Source organism: Neovison vison, chromosome 7 (assembly GCF_020171115.1).
Source record: "Neovison vison isolate M4711 chromosome 7, ASM_NN_V1, whole genome shotgun sequence".
Taxonomy (NCBI): domain Eukaryota; kingdom Metazoa; phylum Chordata; class Mammalia; order Carnivora; family Mustelidae; genus Neogale; species Neogale vison.
Window position 1 is genome coordinate 152,935,484 of NC_058097.1, and position 14,075 is coordinate 152,949,558.

Genomic DNA, 14,075 nt, shown 5'->3' on the forward strand with positions numbered 1-14,075 from the left:
ATAAGAAAGTGAGAATTCAAATTTGAGTTAATCATTATAAATATTTCAGGAGAATTCAGAGTTTAAACATTATCCCAAATACAAAGGGCCAGAGTTAGGTTAGGGATTGCCACATTGGATGTGAACCCCATAACCTCAGGTAGAATGGTATATAGATATAGATATAGATCATACTTGATGAAAGATATCAAACAAGCAGCAATTTTAGCAAACCCCAAAGTGGGGAAAATATGAAGAAAGCCACACTTAGGCATATCATAATCAAAGTACTGAAAATCAACGATAAATGTGATTGGAACATTCATTTTAAGGAACAGCAATAAAAATGATGGCTATTTTCTCATCAGAATCAATAAACTTCAGAAGATAACAAAACCATATATTTGAAGAAAAAAATTGACAATCTGAGATTCTACATGCAGAAAAAATATCTTTCAAAAATGGGAGCATAAGAATATGGGGCAAGAAACTTCTAGTATTGAACACGTAAACTATAAAAGATTTTTAAGTTTAATGTAAAGAGTACTTGATACCTTTACAGGTTTTTTCCATGTTCCATGATTTTTTCTCATTTTGGGAAAACCAAAAATTCAAGAGGATATTGTCAGAGAACTAGGTATGCGGCAAGTAAATAATACACCTAGAAACATAAACATGATTTCTAGGTAGAAAAAATTACATAGAACAAAATGTAAGTGTAAGGGCCTGGTTGGCCAGAGGGGGCCATTTCATTGTGAGCTTGGGTTGACCCTGCCCCTCCTGGAGGAACTTCTGCAGGCCCCTGATATGGGGGCAGGCCAGCTGGATGGAGACATCCAATCAGTGGGGTGCGTATATATTTGCTATGGTGAATTGAAATTCAATTGGCCACCCGTATTGCTGACCGAGCGTGACTGTGCAGTTCTCCCTGTGTGTTGCAATCTCATCGGCCACCTGTGTGTGGGCGGGGCTCAAGCACCTCTATAAAGGTTAGTCTATGAGGCAGGGGAGGAGTAGTGTCGGGGTCGTGGGGAGCGTCAGGGTCATCAGGAGCAGAGCAGCATTGTGGGAGCATCTGGAGCTACATCTTCAGGAGTGTGCGGATCATGGCGAGCATCATGGGCCTCACCGTGGAGCGGCCTTGCTGGAAAGCAGCACGGCCAGGAGCGTTGTCGTTGGGCAGTGGCCTTGCAGGGTAGCAGCACAGATGGGAGCGTAGTTGTAGGGTAAGGGGAGTCATCCTGGTCGGTGTCCTGGTCGTCGTCTCTTTGTAAGAGACGGCTCTGACTGTCAGTTTGATTTTTGATGCTTGGCGTGAAATAAAGCTTTGCTTGACTTTCGCTTTGTGTCAGTCTCATTCCTTTGATCACGGACCCTAACCAGTAAGCTTAATTGCTTTGTGATACATAGTACTAACAAAAATAGGTCTATAGGAATCAGTAAATGTACTTTATAAGATATTACTAAAAGGTGCCTGGGTGGTTCAATCAGTTAAGTGTCTGCCTTTGGCTTGGGTTATGATCTCAGGGTCCTGAGATTGAGCCTCAAGTAGGGTTCCTTGCTCACCAGGGAGACTGCTTCTCCCTTTTCCTCTGCCCCTGTCCCCACCCCCACCCCAGCTCTGCACTCTCTGTCTTTCTCTGTCAAGTAAGTACGTAAAATCTTTTTTTTTTAATTTATTTTCAGAAAAACAGTATTCATTATTTTTTCACCACACCCAGTGCTCCATGCAAGCCGTGCCCTCTATAATACCCACCACCTGGTACCCCAACCTCCCACCACCCCCGCCACTTCAAACCCCTCAGATTGTTTTTCAGAGTCCATAGTCTCTCATGGTTCACCTCCCCTTCCAATTTACCCAAAAGCACATACCCTCCCCAATGTCCATAACCCTACCCCCCTTCTCCCAACCCCCCTCCCCCCAGCAACCCACAGTTTGTTTCGTGAGATAAAGAGTTACTTATGGTTTGTCTCCCTCCCTATCCCATCTTGTTTCATGGATTCTTCTCCTACCCACTTAAGCCCCCATGTTGCATCACCACTTCCTCATATCAGGGAGATCATATGATATTTGTCTTTCTCCGCTTGACTTATTTCGCTAAGCATGATACGCTCTAGTTCCATCCATGTTGTCACAAATGGCAAGATTTCGTTTCTTTTGATGGCTGCATAGTATTCCATTGTGTATATATACCACATCTTCTTTATCCATTCATCTGTTGATGGACATCTAAAATCTTAAAAAAAAAAAAAAGAGGAAATACTAAGAGAAAGATTTTAAGTAGCTTCAGTTTATAGAGGGACCAGGCTCTCTTAAAGGCATTAGAATGTGTAACAAAAAAAAGAAATGAAACAACGCAAAGAGCAGAGCAGCCTATTTTGAATGAAGTCAATAAGGTCATTCATTACCTTATATTTAGCAGACAGATTGCCCTGGAAGTCAGAAAGCCTGCTCACACCCTCTGGCTTCTTGTTGGTTCTGTTTTTCCATCTGTTTCTGAAACATACAGATACAATGTTCCTTCTGCCACCTGGACTTTAGCAATTTTACCTGCATCTGGGTTAGTTAGCAGAATCTCTTGCTGGCAATCTGCCACTGGAGAGAGCATTGTTCAAGGAGAGAATGCAATGTTTTCTATGTGATCTGTTTTGTTATATATAACATGTTTATACCATGTCTTAAATAATATCACTTCAAGATATCCCATGCAATATTTGCTATTTGCCTCAAAGCCCCCCTACCATCTGCCTGTATCTCATTTGCTGGCAATAGCAGTCAGTCACACAGACATTTAAACTAAAAATCTCAGAGTTATCCTTGACCCTTTGCCCTTTATAACTTTAACAGTACAGTTGAGCAGATATTACATCTTCCTGAATTTAATTATTTGATATCCATCAGATACAGCATATGTCATTCATCCCCCATCAGATACAGCATATGTCATTCATCCCCGTTTCCTGTAGCTTTGGTATGTATTCCCTCCCATGTAGTCTGTAGCATAGTCTCCTAATTATCTCTCCTGTTTCTTTTTTTTTTCTTATAAAGTTCACTTCCTCACATTATCAGCTTTCGAAAATCAGATGTGATTATTTTGCTTAAAATCTTATCACTGAAAGCATTATTGTTCGAACCAAAATTGTTAATTCACTCTGCAAGATTTTCTTACCTTTCTCAAGCTCCCAGACTTGCTACTACTTCCCTTCAGTGTGCTCCAGAACTTTTAGCAGTTCTGGGATCACATTAAATGGGTTTTTTGTTTGTTTGTTTGTTTTAATGAATTTAAACTGACTTTACCTTTGGACTTGATTAATTTTTTCCTTATTGGCTTAATAAACTTTTATCTATCTTTTTAATTCCCATTGAACATTTTCTGATTCTCTAAAGCTTCTGTTGTCTACTTCAACCATTGATGATCCTCCCCATGAAATAGTCCCATATCTTTCACACATGCTGATGATCACAAATATTACATCTTGTGGAAGCTATTCCTTTACTTGTCCTAAGTACTCCACTATCAGTATGAGACATGAAATAAAAGGACCATACATTAAGGACTCTGTGTCTCCTATATTTTGCTCACTTTTTGATACAGAGGAAGCAACTAAATTGTCAGTGATTTAATATTAACTGAGATGCTCTTTCTGCCAGATAATATCATATTACAATAGCATAAAGGTGGTTTTGAAACATGAGAGCACCTTATGTTCTATGTTGGCAAATGGGGAAGGTGGTGGTGGTTCTGGACTCCCTAAATATCCCACCATCAACAAAGACATTCCTCCTCCAGTTTAATCAAAGATTACATTCTCTTAATTTTCATCAATACTGTGCTTCCTTTCAAAAAGCAGTATAGTGTAGAAGTATAACATTATGTCCAGAGGACAGCTATGTGTTAAATTCTAAATGGGTACACAGGGAATTATTTTAAGACATGGAAAACAGCATTTCATGACTATGTTTTTGAGTGACAGACATAAGTCCAAACCATCCTTATTTCTGTTCATAAAGGAATGTGGTAATACATAATATGTTATTCTATATTTGGCTTTCTATTTTTCCAGAAGCTATTATTACTTCATATTTTTTTACCATTCAAGGAAGAAGTCAAGTATATTAAAATAGTAGAGAGCAAGGATATATGCGTGCCAAATATATATTTTTTCAGCCCCTTAAACTTTCTGGGATTGGGCGGAGGGCTTAAGGAAAAGACTTCGGTGTATTTTGAAAGATAAGCCAATTTATTTTTCCCAAAAAGAAAAAAAGACATAGAAAAGACAGAGACTTAACTCATATCTGCAGCTGCAGCTTCATCCCATAAAATTTACCCCATTTTCCATCTTAAAAAAAAAAAAAAAGACAGGCAAAGAAGCAAGGAAAAAGGAAAAGCGCTTTCTTACATAGATGCTTCTCTTAAGTTCAGGAGCCTCTCCCCTTGCGCTGGTAATTTTCATTTCACTGCACTTTCGTACCTCCCACTTCAAACACTCTTCATCAGCAGCTTTGACATCTACAAATAACTAGTAAATCTTACACATATTCATTGAAAACTTTGCCATATGGTTTGTACTTTACATTTCCACCTGCATTGCTATTATATTAATAGATGACTTTGAAATATGTATATTTAGATCCTTTCTAACCCACTGGCCTTTAAGATGAATTCACTACATTATACATCACCCCGCACACATCTATCATCATCTATAACTGTTCCTTCTTTGAAAACCTAAATTCCAAAAAATTGCATCACGGGAATAGCATTTCACATTCTTTTCCCATACTCTAACACCTAGCATTATTAATCCCTTCTCTCTAGATGAACAGATTTTGTGGAACATCACTTCAAACTTTTACTAATTAGCATACCTAAGTATCTTATTCCATCTGTTTTTGTAGGGACCAAGGATAGGCTGCCCCATTTTAACATGAAGGTTACTCTGAGCTGAAGGCTATCAAGACCCTACTGGCTTGGGGCGCCTGGGTGGCTCAGTGTGTTAAAGCCTCTGCCTTCAGCTCAGGTCATGATCCCAGGGTCTTGGGATCAAGCTCTGCATCGGGCTTTCTGCTCAGCAGGGAGCCTGCTTCCCTCTCTCTCTCTGCCTGCTTGTGATCTCTGTCTGTAAAATGAATAAATAAAATATTTAAAAAAAAAGAAAAAAGAAAAAACCCTACTGGCTCAAGAGAAACTTTTGTCCCTCCCTTAAGTACATTGAAAAATCCAAATTGGGAGTCTTTCCCAGAATAATTAGCAGAGATAATCTCAGTGACCCATCTATACAGTTGGGCAAACATCTCATTACCAAACATCTGCTCTTTTTTTTTTTTTAATTTTTTATTTTTTATAAACATATATTTTTATCCCCAGGGGTACAGGTCTGTGAATCGCCAGGTTTACACACTTCACAGCACTCACCAAAGCACATACCCTCCCCAATGTCCATAACCCCACCACCCTCTCCTGACCCCCTCTCCCCAGCAACCCTCAGTTTGTTTTGTGAGATTAAGAGTCTCATATGGTTTGTCTCCCTCCCTATCCCATCTTGTTTTATTTTTTCCTTCACTACCCCTCAAACTCCCTACTTTGCCTCTCAAATTATTCATATCAGGGAGATCATTGATAACTGTCTTTCTCTGATTGACTTATTTTGCTCAGCATAATACCCTCTAGCTCCACCCACATCGTTACAAATGGCAATATTTCATTTCTTTTGATGGCTGCATAGTATTTCATTGTGTATATATATATATATATACCACATTTTCTGTATTCATTCATCTGTTGATGGACATCTAGGTTCTTTCCAAAGTCTGGCAATTGTGGACATTGCTGCTATAAACATTCGGGTGCACGTGCCCCTTCAGACCATTACATTTGCTTCTAGGCCTTTGGGCTAAGATCAAGTGTAGTATCAAAACTAGAGTTTTTTAATACATTGAAAATGATCAGGTTGGATGACTTAAACGTTTTCAACAGTAAATATTTTAAAATTGTTTTCTAAGGTAGAAAGATTATGCAGTTAGGCCCAAAGACTCACATTTAAGTAATTGGAACATTATTAAATGCCATAGCTATGTGATCTTTAGGAAGTTTCCAGTGCATATCTCTAAACACGTGTTATTATGTAGTTTTAGATTCTAAGTAAAACTGAGTGGTAAAACCCATGTTAAGTTTTATTTAGCCTACTATATCTAAAATATTATGTCAATATGTAGTCAATATAAACATTTTTGAAGAGACATTTTAAACCATTCTTTCCCAACTAAGTCTTTCATCTGGTCTGTAATTTGTACTTACATAACATCTCAATTTGGCTTGCCACATTCCAAGTACAAAATAGGCTCTGGTGGCTTATGGATAACATATTAAAGAATGCCACTCTAACCTCAGTTTCTTCATCTCTGAAATGGAAACAATTACAATTTACTTGTATTAAGTGTTTGCTTTGTGTCTTTCGTGATTCTAAATGTTTTACAATTTCATCTAACTTAATTGTCAGGACAATCCTATGAAGTAATGTCATCATCCCCACTTTAGATGAGGCTAAGTATCCTGCCCAGGGACAGAGTACTCACAGGTGTTGGAGAAGGGTTTCCAAACCAGAAAGCCTGGTTTATAAGCACATTTTTAATCTACTGCCATTAAAATAAAAGATATGTGTGTTCAGTAATTCTAGAAATTTAATTAGATAACAGACATACTCTAATTCTGAGAATTAAATAATGCTAAAATTCCTACTGCAATTTAAATTCTAAAAAAAGTGCTTGGTGTAATTGCTGTTATCAAAGTAGAGACTCAGATTTCAAACAGCTTATAATGATTATCAACCTTACACAAAACTATTGACTTTGAAGAATGTTTTAGTTGCTAGCACATGAAGTCTTTGAATAGTGAAGTCATGTTATCAAAAAAAGAAGGAAAAGTTGTAACTGAAATGGAGGGAAATAAAATAAAATTTGTGTTAATAACAATAGGCTGTTTTCTATAGAATATGTCTGCTGCCCTTCAAAAAAAGCATGTAAGGACTCATTAGGGAGGGGCAAGACATTTCTTGATCTCTCTGTCTGACATTTACTCCAAATCTCCCTGGACAGGAGAATTGTAATTGCAAAAATGCACTTGTGAGACTATTCAGAATTTGGTGGAGTGGAGAGTCTGCCCTGCAAACACTGCCTCGGGGTTTGCCTTCATTACCCCAAAGGAATACAGCCCTGTAATTCACTCACTCTCAGCCCCTCCTGGGGTTCAGGCTTTACTCTAGTGATTCCCAGACCCGCATAAATTTTGCTTCTCCTAGAATGTCCCTGCCACTGGGACAAAAAGAGGAAGAACAAGATCCATTTTCAAGATTGGCGCGACCATCTCTACTGTGAGTGACAGCTGTTCTCTTTTAAGGCAGCGAAAACAACATGTCAGAATGGACAACATGACTGAGAAACGAATTCTCCAAGTGACTGAGTGTCTTATGTAACAGGGAGAGGTTAATCCTATAGCCCGTGGCAGTGATTTGCAATTTAATTCACCAGATTTTTGTTTTTGTTTTTGTTTTTTTTAATTCACCAGGTTTCAAATGCAAAAACTCAAATGTGTTTTCCTTTTCTACTTGGTATACTTAAACTTCATTATTATACCTTCACATGCCAGAAATCATTTTTTTTTCTCTGTTATTTTTAGTATATAGCATTGAAATAGAAAGTGACAGTGAGATTGTGTATATGGACATGGATTCCTCTGATAGGGTAATGACCTAATAACAAGGAGGTTTCACATGTAGGCATAATGTAGTTTGTTTCAGAGTAAATGCAGTTTCGGTAAAAAAGCACTGGTCTTAAATAAAATGAGTTGGAGTGCCAAATCCAGTCATTCTTTCTATGGCTTTTTCCTCTAAGTTTATATTAAGGGATGGAAAACACTTAGGATTCTTAATAAGCTGTTCCATAAATATATATGTGTATACACATACACACAAAGACACACAAACACACACTTTTTTTTTTTTTTTTTTTTTTTCTGAGAGGTTTCTGTTTTTATAGATTCATGTCTGTTCAACCTGGTTCCAAAGTCAGTAACTCCACCTTTCTCCTTGCGGGTTTCCCTGGCCTGGAACGGGAATACCCTTGGCTCTCCATCCCTTTCTCCTGTATCTATGCTATGGTACTCTCAGGGAACTGCCTGGTGCTGCACGTGATTCGGACAGAGCCGAGCCTGCATCAGCCCATGTTCTATTTCCTGGCCATGCTGGCCCTCACTGACCTGTGCATGGGGCTGTCCACAGTACACACAGTCCTGGGCATCCTGTGGGGGCTCAACCAGGAGATTGGTCTGGATGCGTGCATTGCTCAAGCTTTCTTTGTTCATGGTCTATCATGCATGGAGTCTGGAGTCCTACTGGCCATGGCCTTTGATCGCTTCACTGCAATCTCCAAACCTCTGAGATATACATCCATTCTCACTAATACAAGAATCATCAGCATTGGTGTGGCCATTTTAGGGAGGATTTTCCTCACTGCTCCCATTGTCCGCCTAAAGTTCTTTGATTACTGCCGCCCCCACATCCTCTCCCACTCTTTCTGCCTGCACCAGGACCTACTTCGGCTGGCCTGCTCTGACATCCGCTTCAACAGCTACTATGCCTTGGCTCTGGTGATCTGCACACTGTTTTTGGATGCAGTGCTCATTCTGGTCTCCTACATCTTGATCCTGCACTCAGTATTGACTATTGCATCCCGGGAGGAGCGATTCAAGTCCTTGCAGACCTGTGTCTCCCACATCTGTGCAGTTCTAGTTTTCTATATCCCAATCATTGGTCTGACTATGGTGCACCGTTTTGGAAAGCACCTCTCTCCTGTGGTCCACGTCCTCATGGGCAACATCTATATCCTTTTCCCACCCTTGATGAACCCCATCATCTACAGTGTCAAAACCCAACAAATACGTATTAGGATCCAGAGATGGTTCACTAAACCAAACTGAATACTGGACGTTAATGTGTTCTAAGGAAGGGAAGGGAGTGTTTGCAGTAGGAATGACGAATTACAACATGTGGCAGAAATAATACATTTATATGGAATATTTAATAGAGTAAAAGCATACTTTAGAAAATAGTCATTTTCTAACTTAATTTTCACCAAAGCTAGAGAAATATGCAGAGGATATGTTACTGATCTCATTCCCTAATTTTAAAATTCAGTATGATGTTAATTAGCTACAGTGAGTTATATTCCGTAGTGTGTCAATGAGCTCTTGCCTGGGTAATTCCCAAGTTTACAGTACCATTCATGCTTCTTGACTTCTAATTCAGAGTGTGATTTTATTTTCTCGTGTAACTGGTATATTTGTACATTTCCTATGAATGAAATGAATAGCCTTTACATATTATTATCAGTTATTGCAAGTTGACTCTGTTAAGGTTGTTGAGAGGAAAATTTTACTCTATCCTTCAAGGTTCTCTTAAACTGGTCTAAAAATTAAATGACATGAGACAGAGTAACAGGAAAAAAAAACAATATTTAACCCCATGCACGTAGAGGCCCAGTAGTAAACTTCAGACTCCAAGAAATGACCAACGCATGGGTTTTTTTTTTCTTTTTTTTGTGTGTGTGTTAAGATGTTATTTATTTGAGAAAGAGAGAAAGAGAGCAGGAGGAGAAGGAGAGAGAATCTGAAGCAGACCCCATGCTGAGCACAGAACCCCAGGCAGGGTTTGATCCCATGACTGAGAGATCATGACATGAGCTGATACCAACAGTGGAACACTTAACTGACTGAGCCACCCAGGCTCCCCATCGTGAAGTGTTTGTTCATTTTAGACAAAGAATAATTTATCTGTGAGGAATGGATGGGACAAAGAAAACTTATGCTCAGGAGCTTCAACTAGTAAGGAATTGTAATTTGGACTAGAATCTGGACTGAGGTAATATGATAGTAGTAGTTACAAGCTGTATTTAATTTTATCTTTCTATTTTTTCACAAGGTTTATTTATGTAGGCTCCTTTGGCCCTATATGCCCTACATTCCCTACCTTGGATGATAAGGATGTCTCTTTACCTCATGGTGCAGACAGGGTACCTTTCCCAAGGGAGATGGACCTCCTGCTTTCTGGAGACAAAGAAGAATTAGTATTCTTGTACTGGCTGTTTCTTAAATTACTTCAATTCATAATAATCCTTATTGTCATACGTTGGGGCTGCCTTCCTTGGGCCCCCACAAAGTCACTCACACCTCACCCCTTATGCCTGTAATTAAGCCAATGTGCCAGGAAAGCCCATTCTGACTCCCTAATAGAATACTGGATGGGTAGGTTAGATTATAGTTGAGTGCAAAAGACTTGGTGAACACTGACAGAATTGACTATCACATCTCTACATATGCTACCATGTGCCCCGAATCTGTATAGTTTACAGTGCTCATGAGAGCTGTCAGTTGACTTCGGTCCTAGTGTCAGCATATGTAAAATTTTAAAGACCGTTTGAGTAACCTCTTTATTTTTAAGGGAGGGTGCTAAGGCCCAGAGATAGAAGTAAAATATCGGTAGCTAGGTTGGGGATAGAATTGTGGTTTTGAGAATCCTTTCAATGTATATTTCACTCCTAGGTCTCATCCTCTTCATAGATAAAAATAGGAAATTCAATTTAATCATAAAAAGCAAATGTAGTTTTTTGGGTACTTGCTTTTGAAAAATATTGACCTCCCAAAATAAAAAATAAAACACATAGTAGCAATCTCTAGATGTTTTTTATTTCTTTAAATTTCGTCTCCTAATGACAGCTGTGTACTAGCCATGACTGGGCAGTAGAGTTACCAGCAGAGGCAAATTACAGTTAAGCCGCAGAGATGGGAGGAAGCGAATTGTTGCACATGTACCTTCAGGTAATGAAGTTCCACCATCAATATCTGAACAAACAGGGAAAACGTCAATTTTGGAAATTATTGTTTGGCTTGTTAACTTTAATTTTTCTTTTAGTATTTTATTAGAAAATTAGTGTGACTCTTTTTAGCTTTTATTTATTTATTTGAGTAAGCAAGAGAGAATGTGAGAGTATGAGTTTACAGATTTGTACTTTATTTTAAACAAATTGTTACTAAATTGATAGCATAATGAGAAAGTAGCTATTAAAGCATTGTATATGTGCATATGGATATATATCTATATATATATATCCATATACATATATATATCATATATATGGATAAATATCCATATGCATATTTGTGTGTGTATATATATGTGTGTGTATATATATATGTGTGTGTGTATATATATACACACACACATATAGTCGATCCTTATTACTTATAGATTCTGTGTTTGTGATTTCACCTACTTATTAAAATGTATTTGAAACCTCATAAGGAATGACTCAGTGCTGTCACTGTCAGTGGACATCTAAGTTTTTGCAAAGCAGCAAAAACTTAAGAGTTTCCTAGCACACATGTTCCCAGCTATGGTTGGACAAGGCAAAGCTCTGCCTTCTGGTTTATATCTAATAGGCTTAAATGAGTATCGCTTTCTGTGATCTATTTAACATTCTGTTCTTGTCATTTGTTGTTGGTGGTGGTGACGGGAACCGTTGAAGATGGCCCCAAGCATGTTGTGCAAGTGCTGTCCAGGCTCATATACACAGGCTGTGGTCCATCTCACAGAGGAAATAAGCGTGTCGGATAAGCTGCCTTTAGATGATAGCTTTGTTGTCCGTGAGTTCAATATTAATGCATCAAAAATGCTGTACATTCAGAAAAAGCATGAGCCTTTTATCCATCTGTGTATGAGGCTGTGCCTCAAGTGCTAAGGTAGCATCGAGAGTATGTGATGAAACTATGGCAAAGCGGGGAAAGTGACTAAATTTGTGAATCCATGAGGTAATGACAGATTAAATAAAATGTAGTGGATGGCACCGTTGTAGGGTGAAATCCGAAGGAATCTATAGACACACGACCCAGGGCCAGGAAAATGGGAAATGCTGCTCAGCTAGTGTCTTACTACAATGAAATAGTGCATGAAATTCATTATTTGTAGGAAATACATATTGAAATGTGCCTTAGACAGAAGCACAGATTATGTAAAACTGGTTATAGAAAATGTGATCAGAGGCTCAAAAGCAAAAGCAACGAAATGCTTGTTTCAGAGTTTATTAATGCTGTGTTTTCAGCAACGTAACAGAATAAAACTGCAGCAAATAACAAAATAGTCTGTATATGGGGAGGCTGGGTGGCTCAGATGGGTAAGCATCTGCCTTAAGCCCAGGTCCTGATCTCAGGGTCCTGGGGTGGAGCCCTGCATTGGGCTGCCTGCTCAGCGGGAAGCCCGTTTGCTCCTTTCTCTGCCTGTCTCTGCCTACTTGTGATCTCTCTCATTGTCAAATAAAATCTTTTAAAAAATAGGTGTAGTATTTATATTTGTACTGCAATTCTATTTTTATTAATGCATAGAACAAAATTACTTAGAACTATGAAAAGACATAATTGGGCATAAACATTTATTACATCATGAATGTGTTTCCAAAACTCTTTATTGAGATAAAAAGTTAACTGAATTATGGTACTTCTATAATATTCATTGTCATGGGCATATTGAAAGTGAAAAATCCCAAACGGCACATTACAAACTTGCCTATATTATTATAATAGTAGCTAAAAACTGTGCAGAACAACGTTTATGAGATGATCTAGTAGTACTTAAAATAATTCTACATGTATTCAAGTATAAAAAAGCCTGAATATCAGAGCACCTGGGTGGGTCTTTGGGTTAAGCCTCTGCTTTCAGCTCAGGTCATAATCTCAGGGTCCTGGGATTCAGCCTGGCATCAGGCTCATTGCTCAGAGGGAACCTGCTTCCCCCTCTCTCTCTGCCTACTGCTCTGCCTACGTGTGATTTCTCTCTCTGTCAAATAAATAAATAAAATCTTTTAAAAAAAAGCCCAAATATCATACTCATTAGGGAGAAGTATTTTATATTTAAACAGAAGGATTTTTCACAGGATATGGTATTATTTTAACTGACTCATGGAGTTTTCACATACATAGACATCACAAACTATTTCACATATATTACAAACCATTCATAAATTTTGTGATTGGCACAGTTTTCTAAGCATACCCAAAACTGTATTAAAAAGGAAAAATGAGGAAAATTCAAATGCTTTGTGTATAAAATCCAAATTATAATTCAGCCCAAAAGGAGCAAGAAGGAGAAACTAGAGGCAAAAGCTTACCCGCTGAACAAGAAAAGAAGAAATTAAAGTGCCCTCAGAGTCCTAAGAATCTGAATTCCTACCTAAGATTCCAGAGAGGAGTATTTCTGATGTTGGAGAAAACTGACTTTCTGAAACTCTATTTGCCAAGAAGTTGGGCTTAACATAGAGCATGAACTCAGCCATTAATACCTAGCTTGCAAAAATGTTACACAGAGGTTGTTATGGGAGGCAGGGAAGGTTTCACAGAGGGAATAGGCCTTGGGAATGCTGAGGTCTGCATGACCACTTTGACATTGGAATGGCCAGGGAAGCTGCCTTCCTGGATGCTTGCTTAGCCCAAACAGAGGCCCAGTGATCTAAGAGAGGTAGGCATTGTCCCTTAGGCTATGTTTAGCAGGACTCCTAGAACAAGCAGATTAGCAAATCTTTCCCTAAAACAGATCCTCCTAGTTCCAGTAAGACCCCTTGTCAAACATCACTGCCTGAGAAACAGTGATAAGCATTTGTGAGTATCCTGAAGGACCTACAAAAGTTCCAGAGCAAAGAAAAGCCAAGGGTTGTGTCCCTGAGCAATTGTCCCCACACCCCTTGCCTTCTCCTCTCTTTCACAGGAAAGTCTGGAGTCATCCTTCATCTGTCAGTACAGGGGTTGCTGGCCATTCCTGACACCAAGAACCATCTGCTATTTCTGATCCCAAAGGAAGATTTTTCCCAGCAGAAAGCTCATTTTGAGAGTCAGAAAACAGAGATTTGGGAACTCTAGTAGAGCATAAAAGACCAAAGTAGGCAACAAAAACATCTCATTCCAGTTGAGAAAGGAGGAACAGAGACCTGACACTGACCACGTGTGTTAGTTTCCAGAGGAAACATTTGCTAATCTCTGAAACTGCATGGAATGGGA

General features: G+C 38.7%; 1 protein-coding gene and 1 pseudogene across 1 annotated transcript; both read left to right on the plus strand.

Moving 5' to 3' along the window:
- Positions 1-5,854: 5,854 nt before the first annotated feature.
- On the plus strand, positions 5,855-5,987 carry LOC122914674 (annotated as a pseudogene).
- Positions 5,988-8,018: 2,031 nt separating this feature from the next.
- On the plus strand, positions 8,019-8,954 carry LOC122914164 (olfactory receptor 51V1-like). The gene has a single exon (XM_044260796.1). It carries the CDS (start codon positions 8,019-8,021, stop codon positions 8,952-8,954), a length of 936 nt encoding a protein of 311 aa, XP_044116731.1.
- Positions 8,955-14,075: the final 5,121 nt, after the last annotated feature.

Excerpts from the sequence above, each read along its gene's own strand:
- LOC122914164 (XM_044260796.1), top strand. The coding sequence starts at position 8,019 with ATGTCTGTTCAACCTGGTTCCAAAGTCAGTAACTCCACCTTTCTCCTT.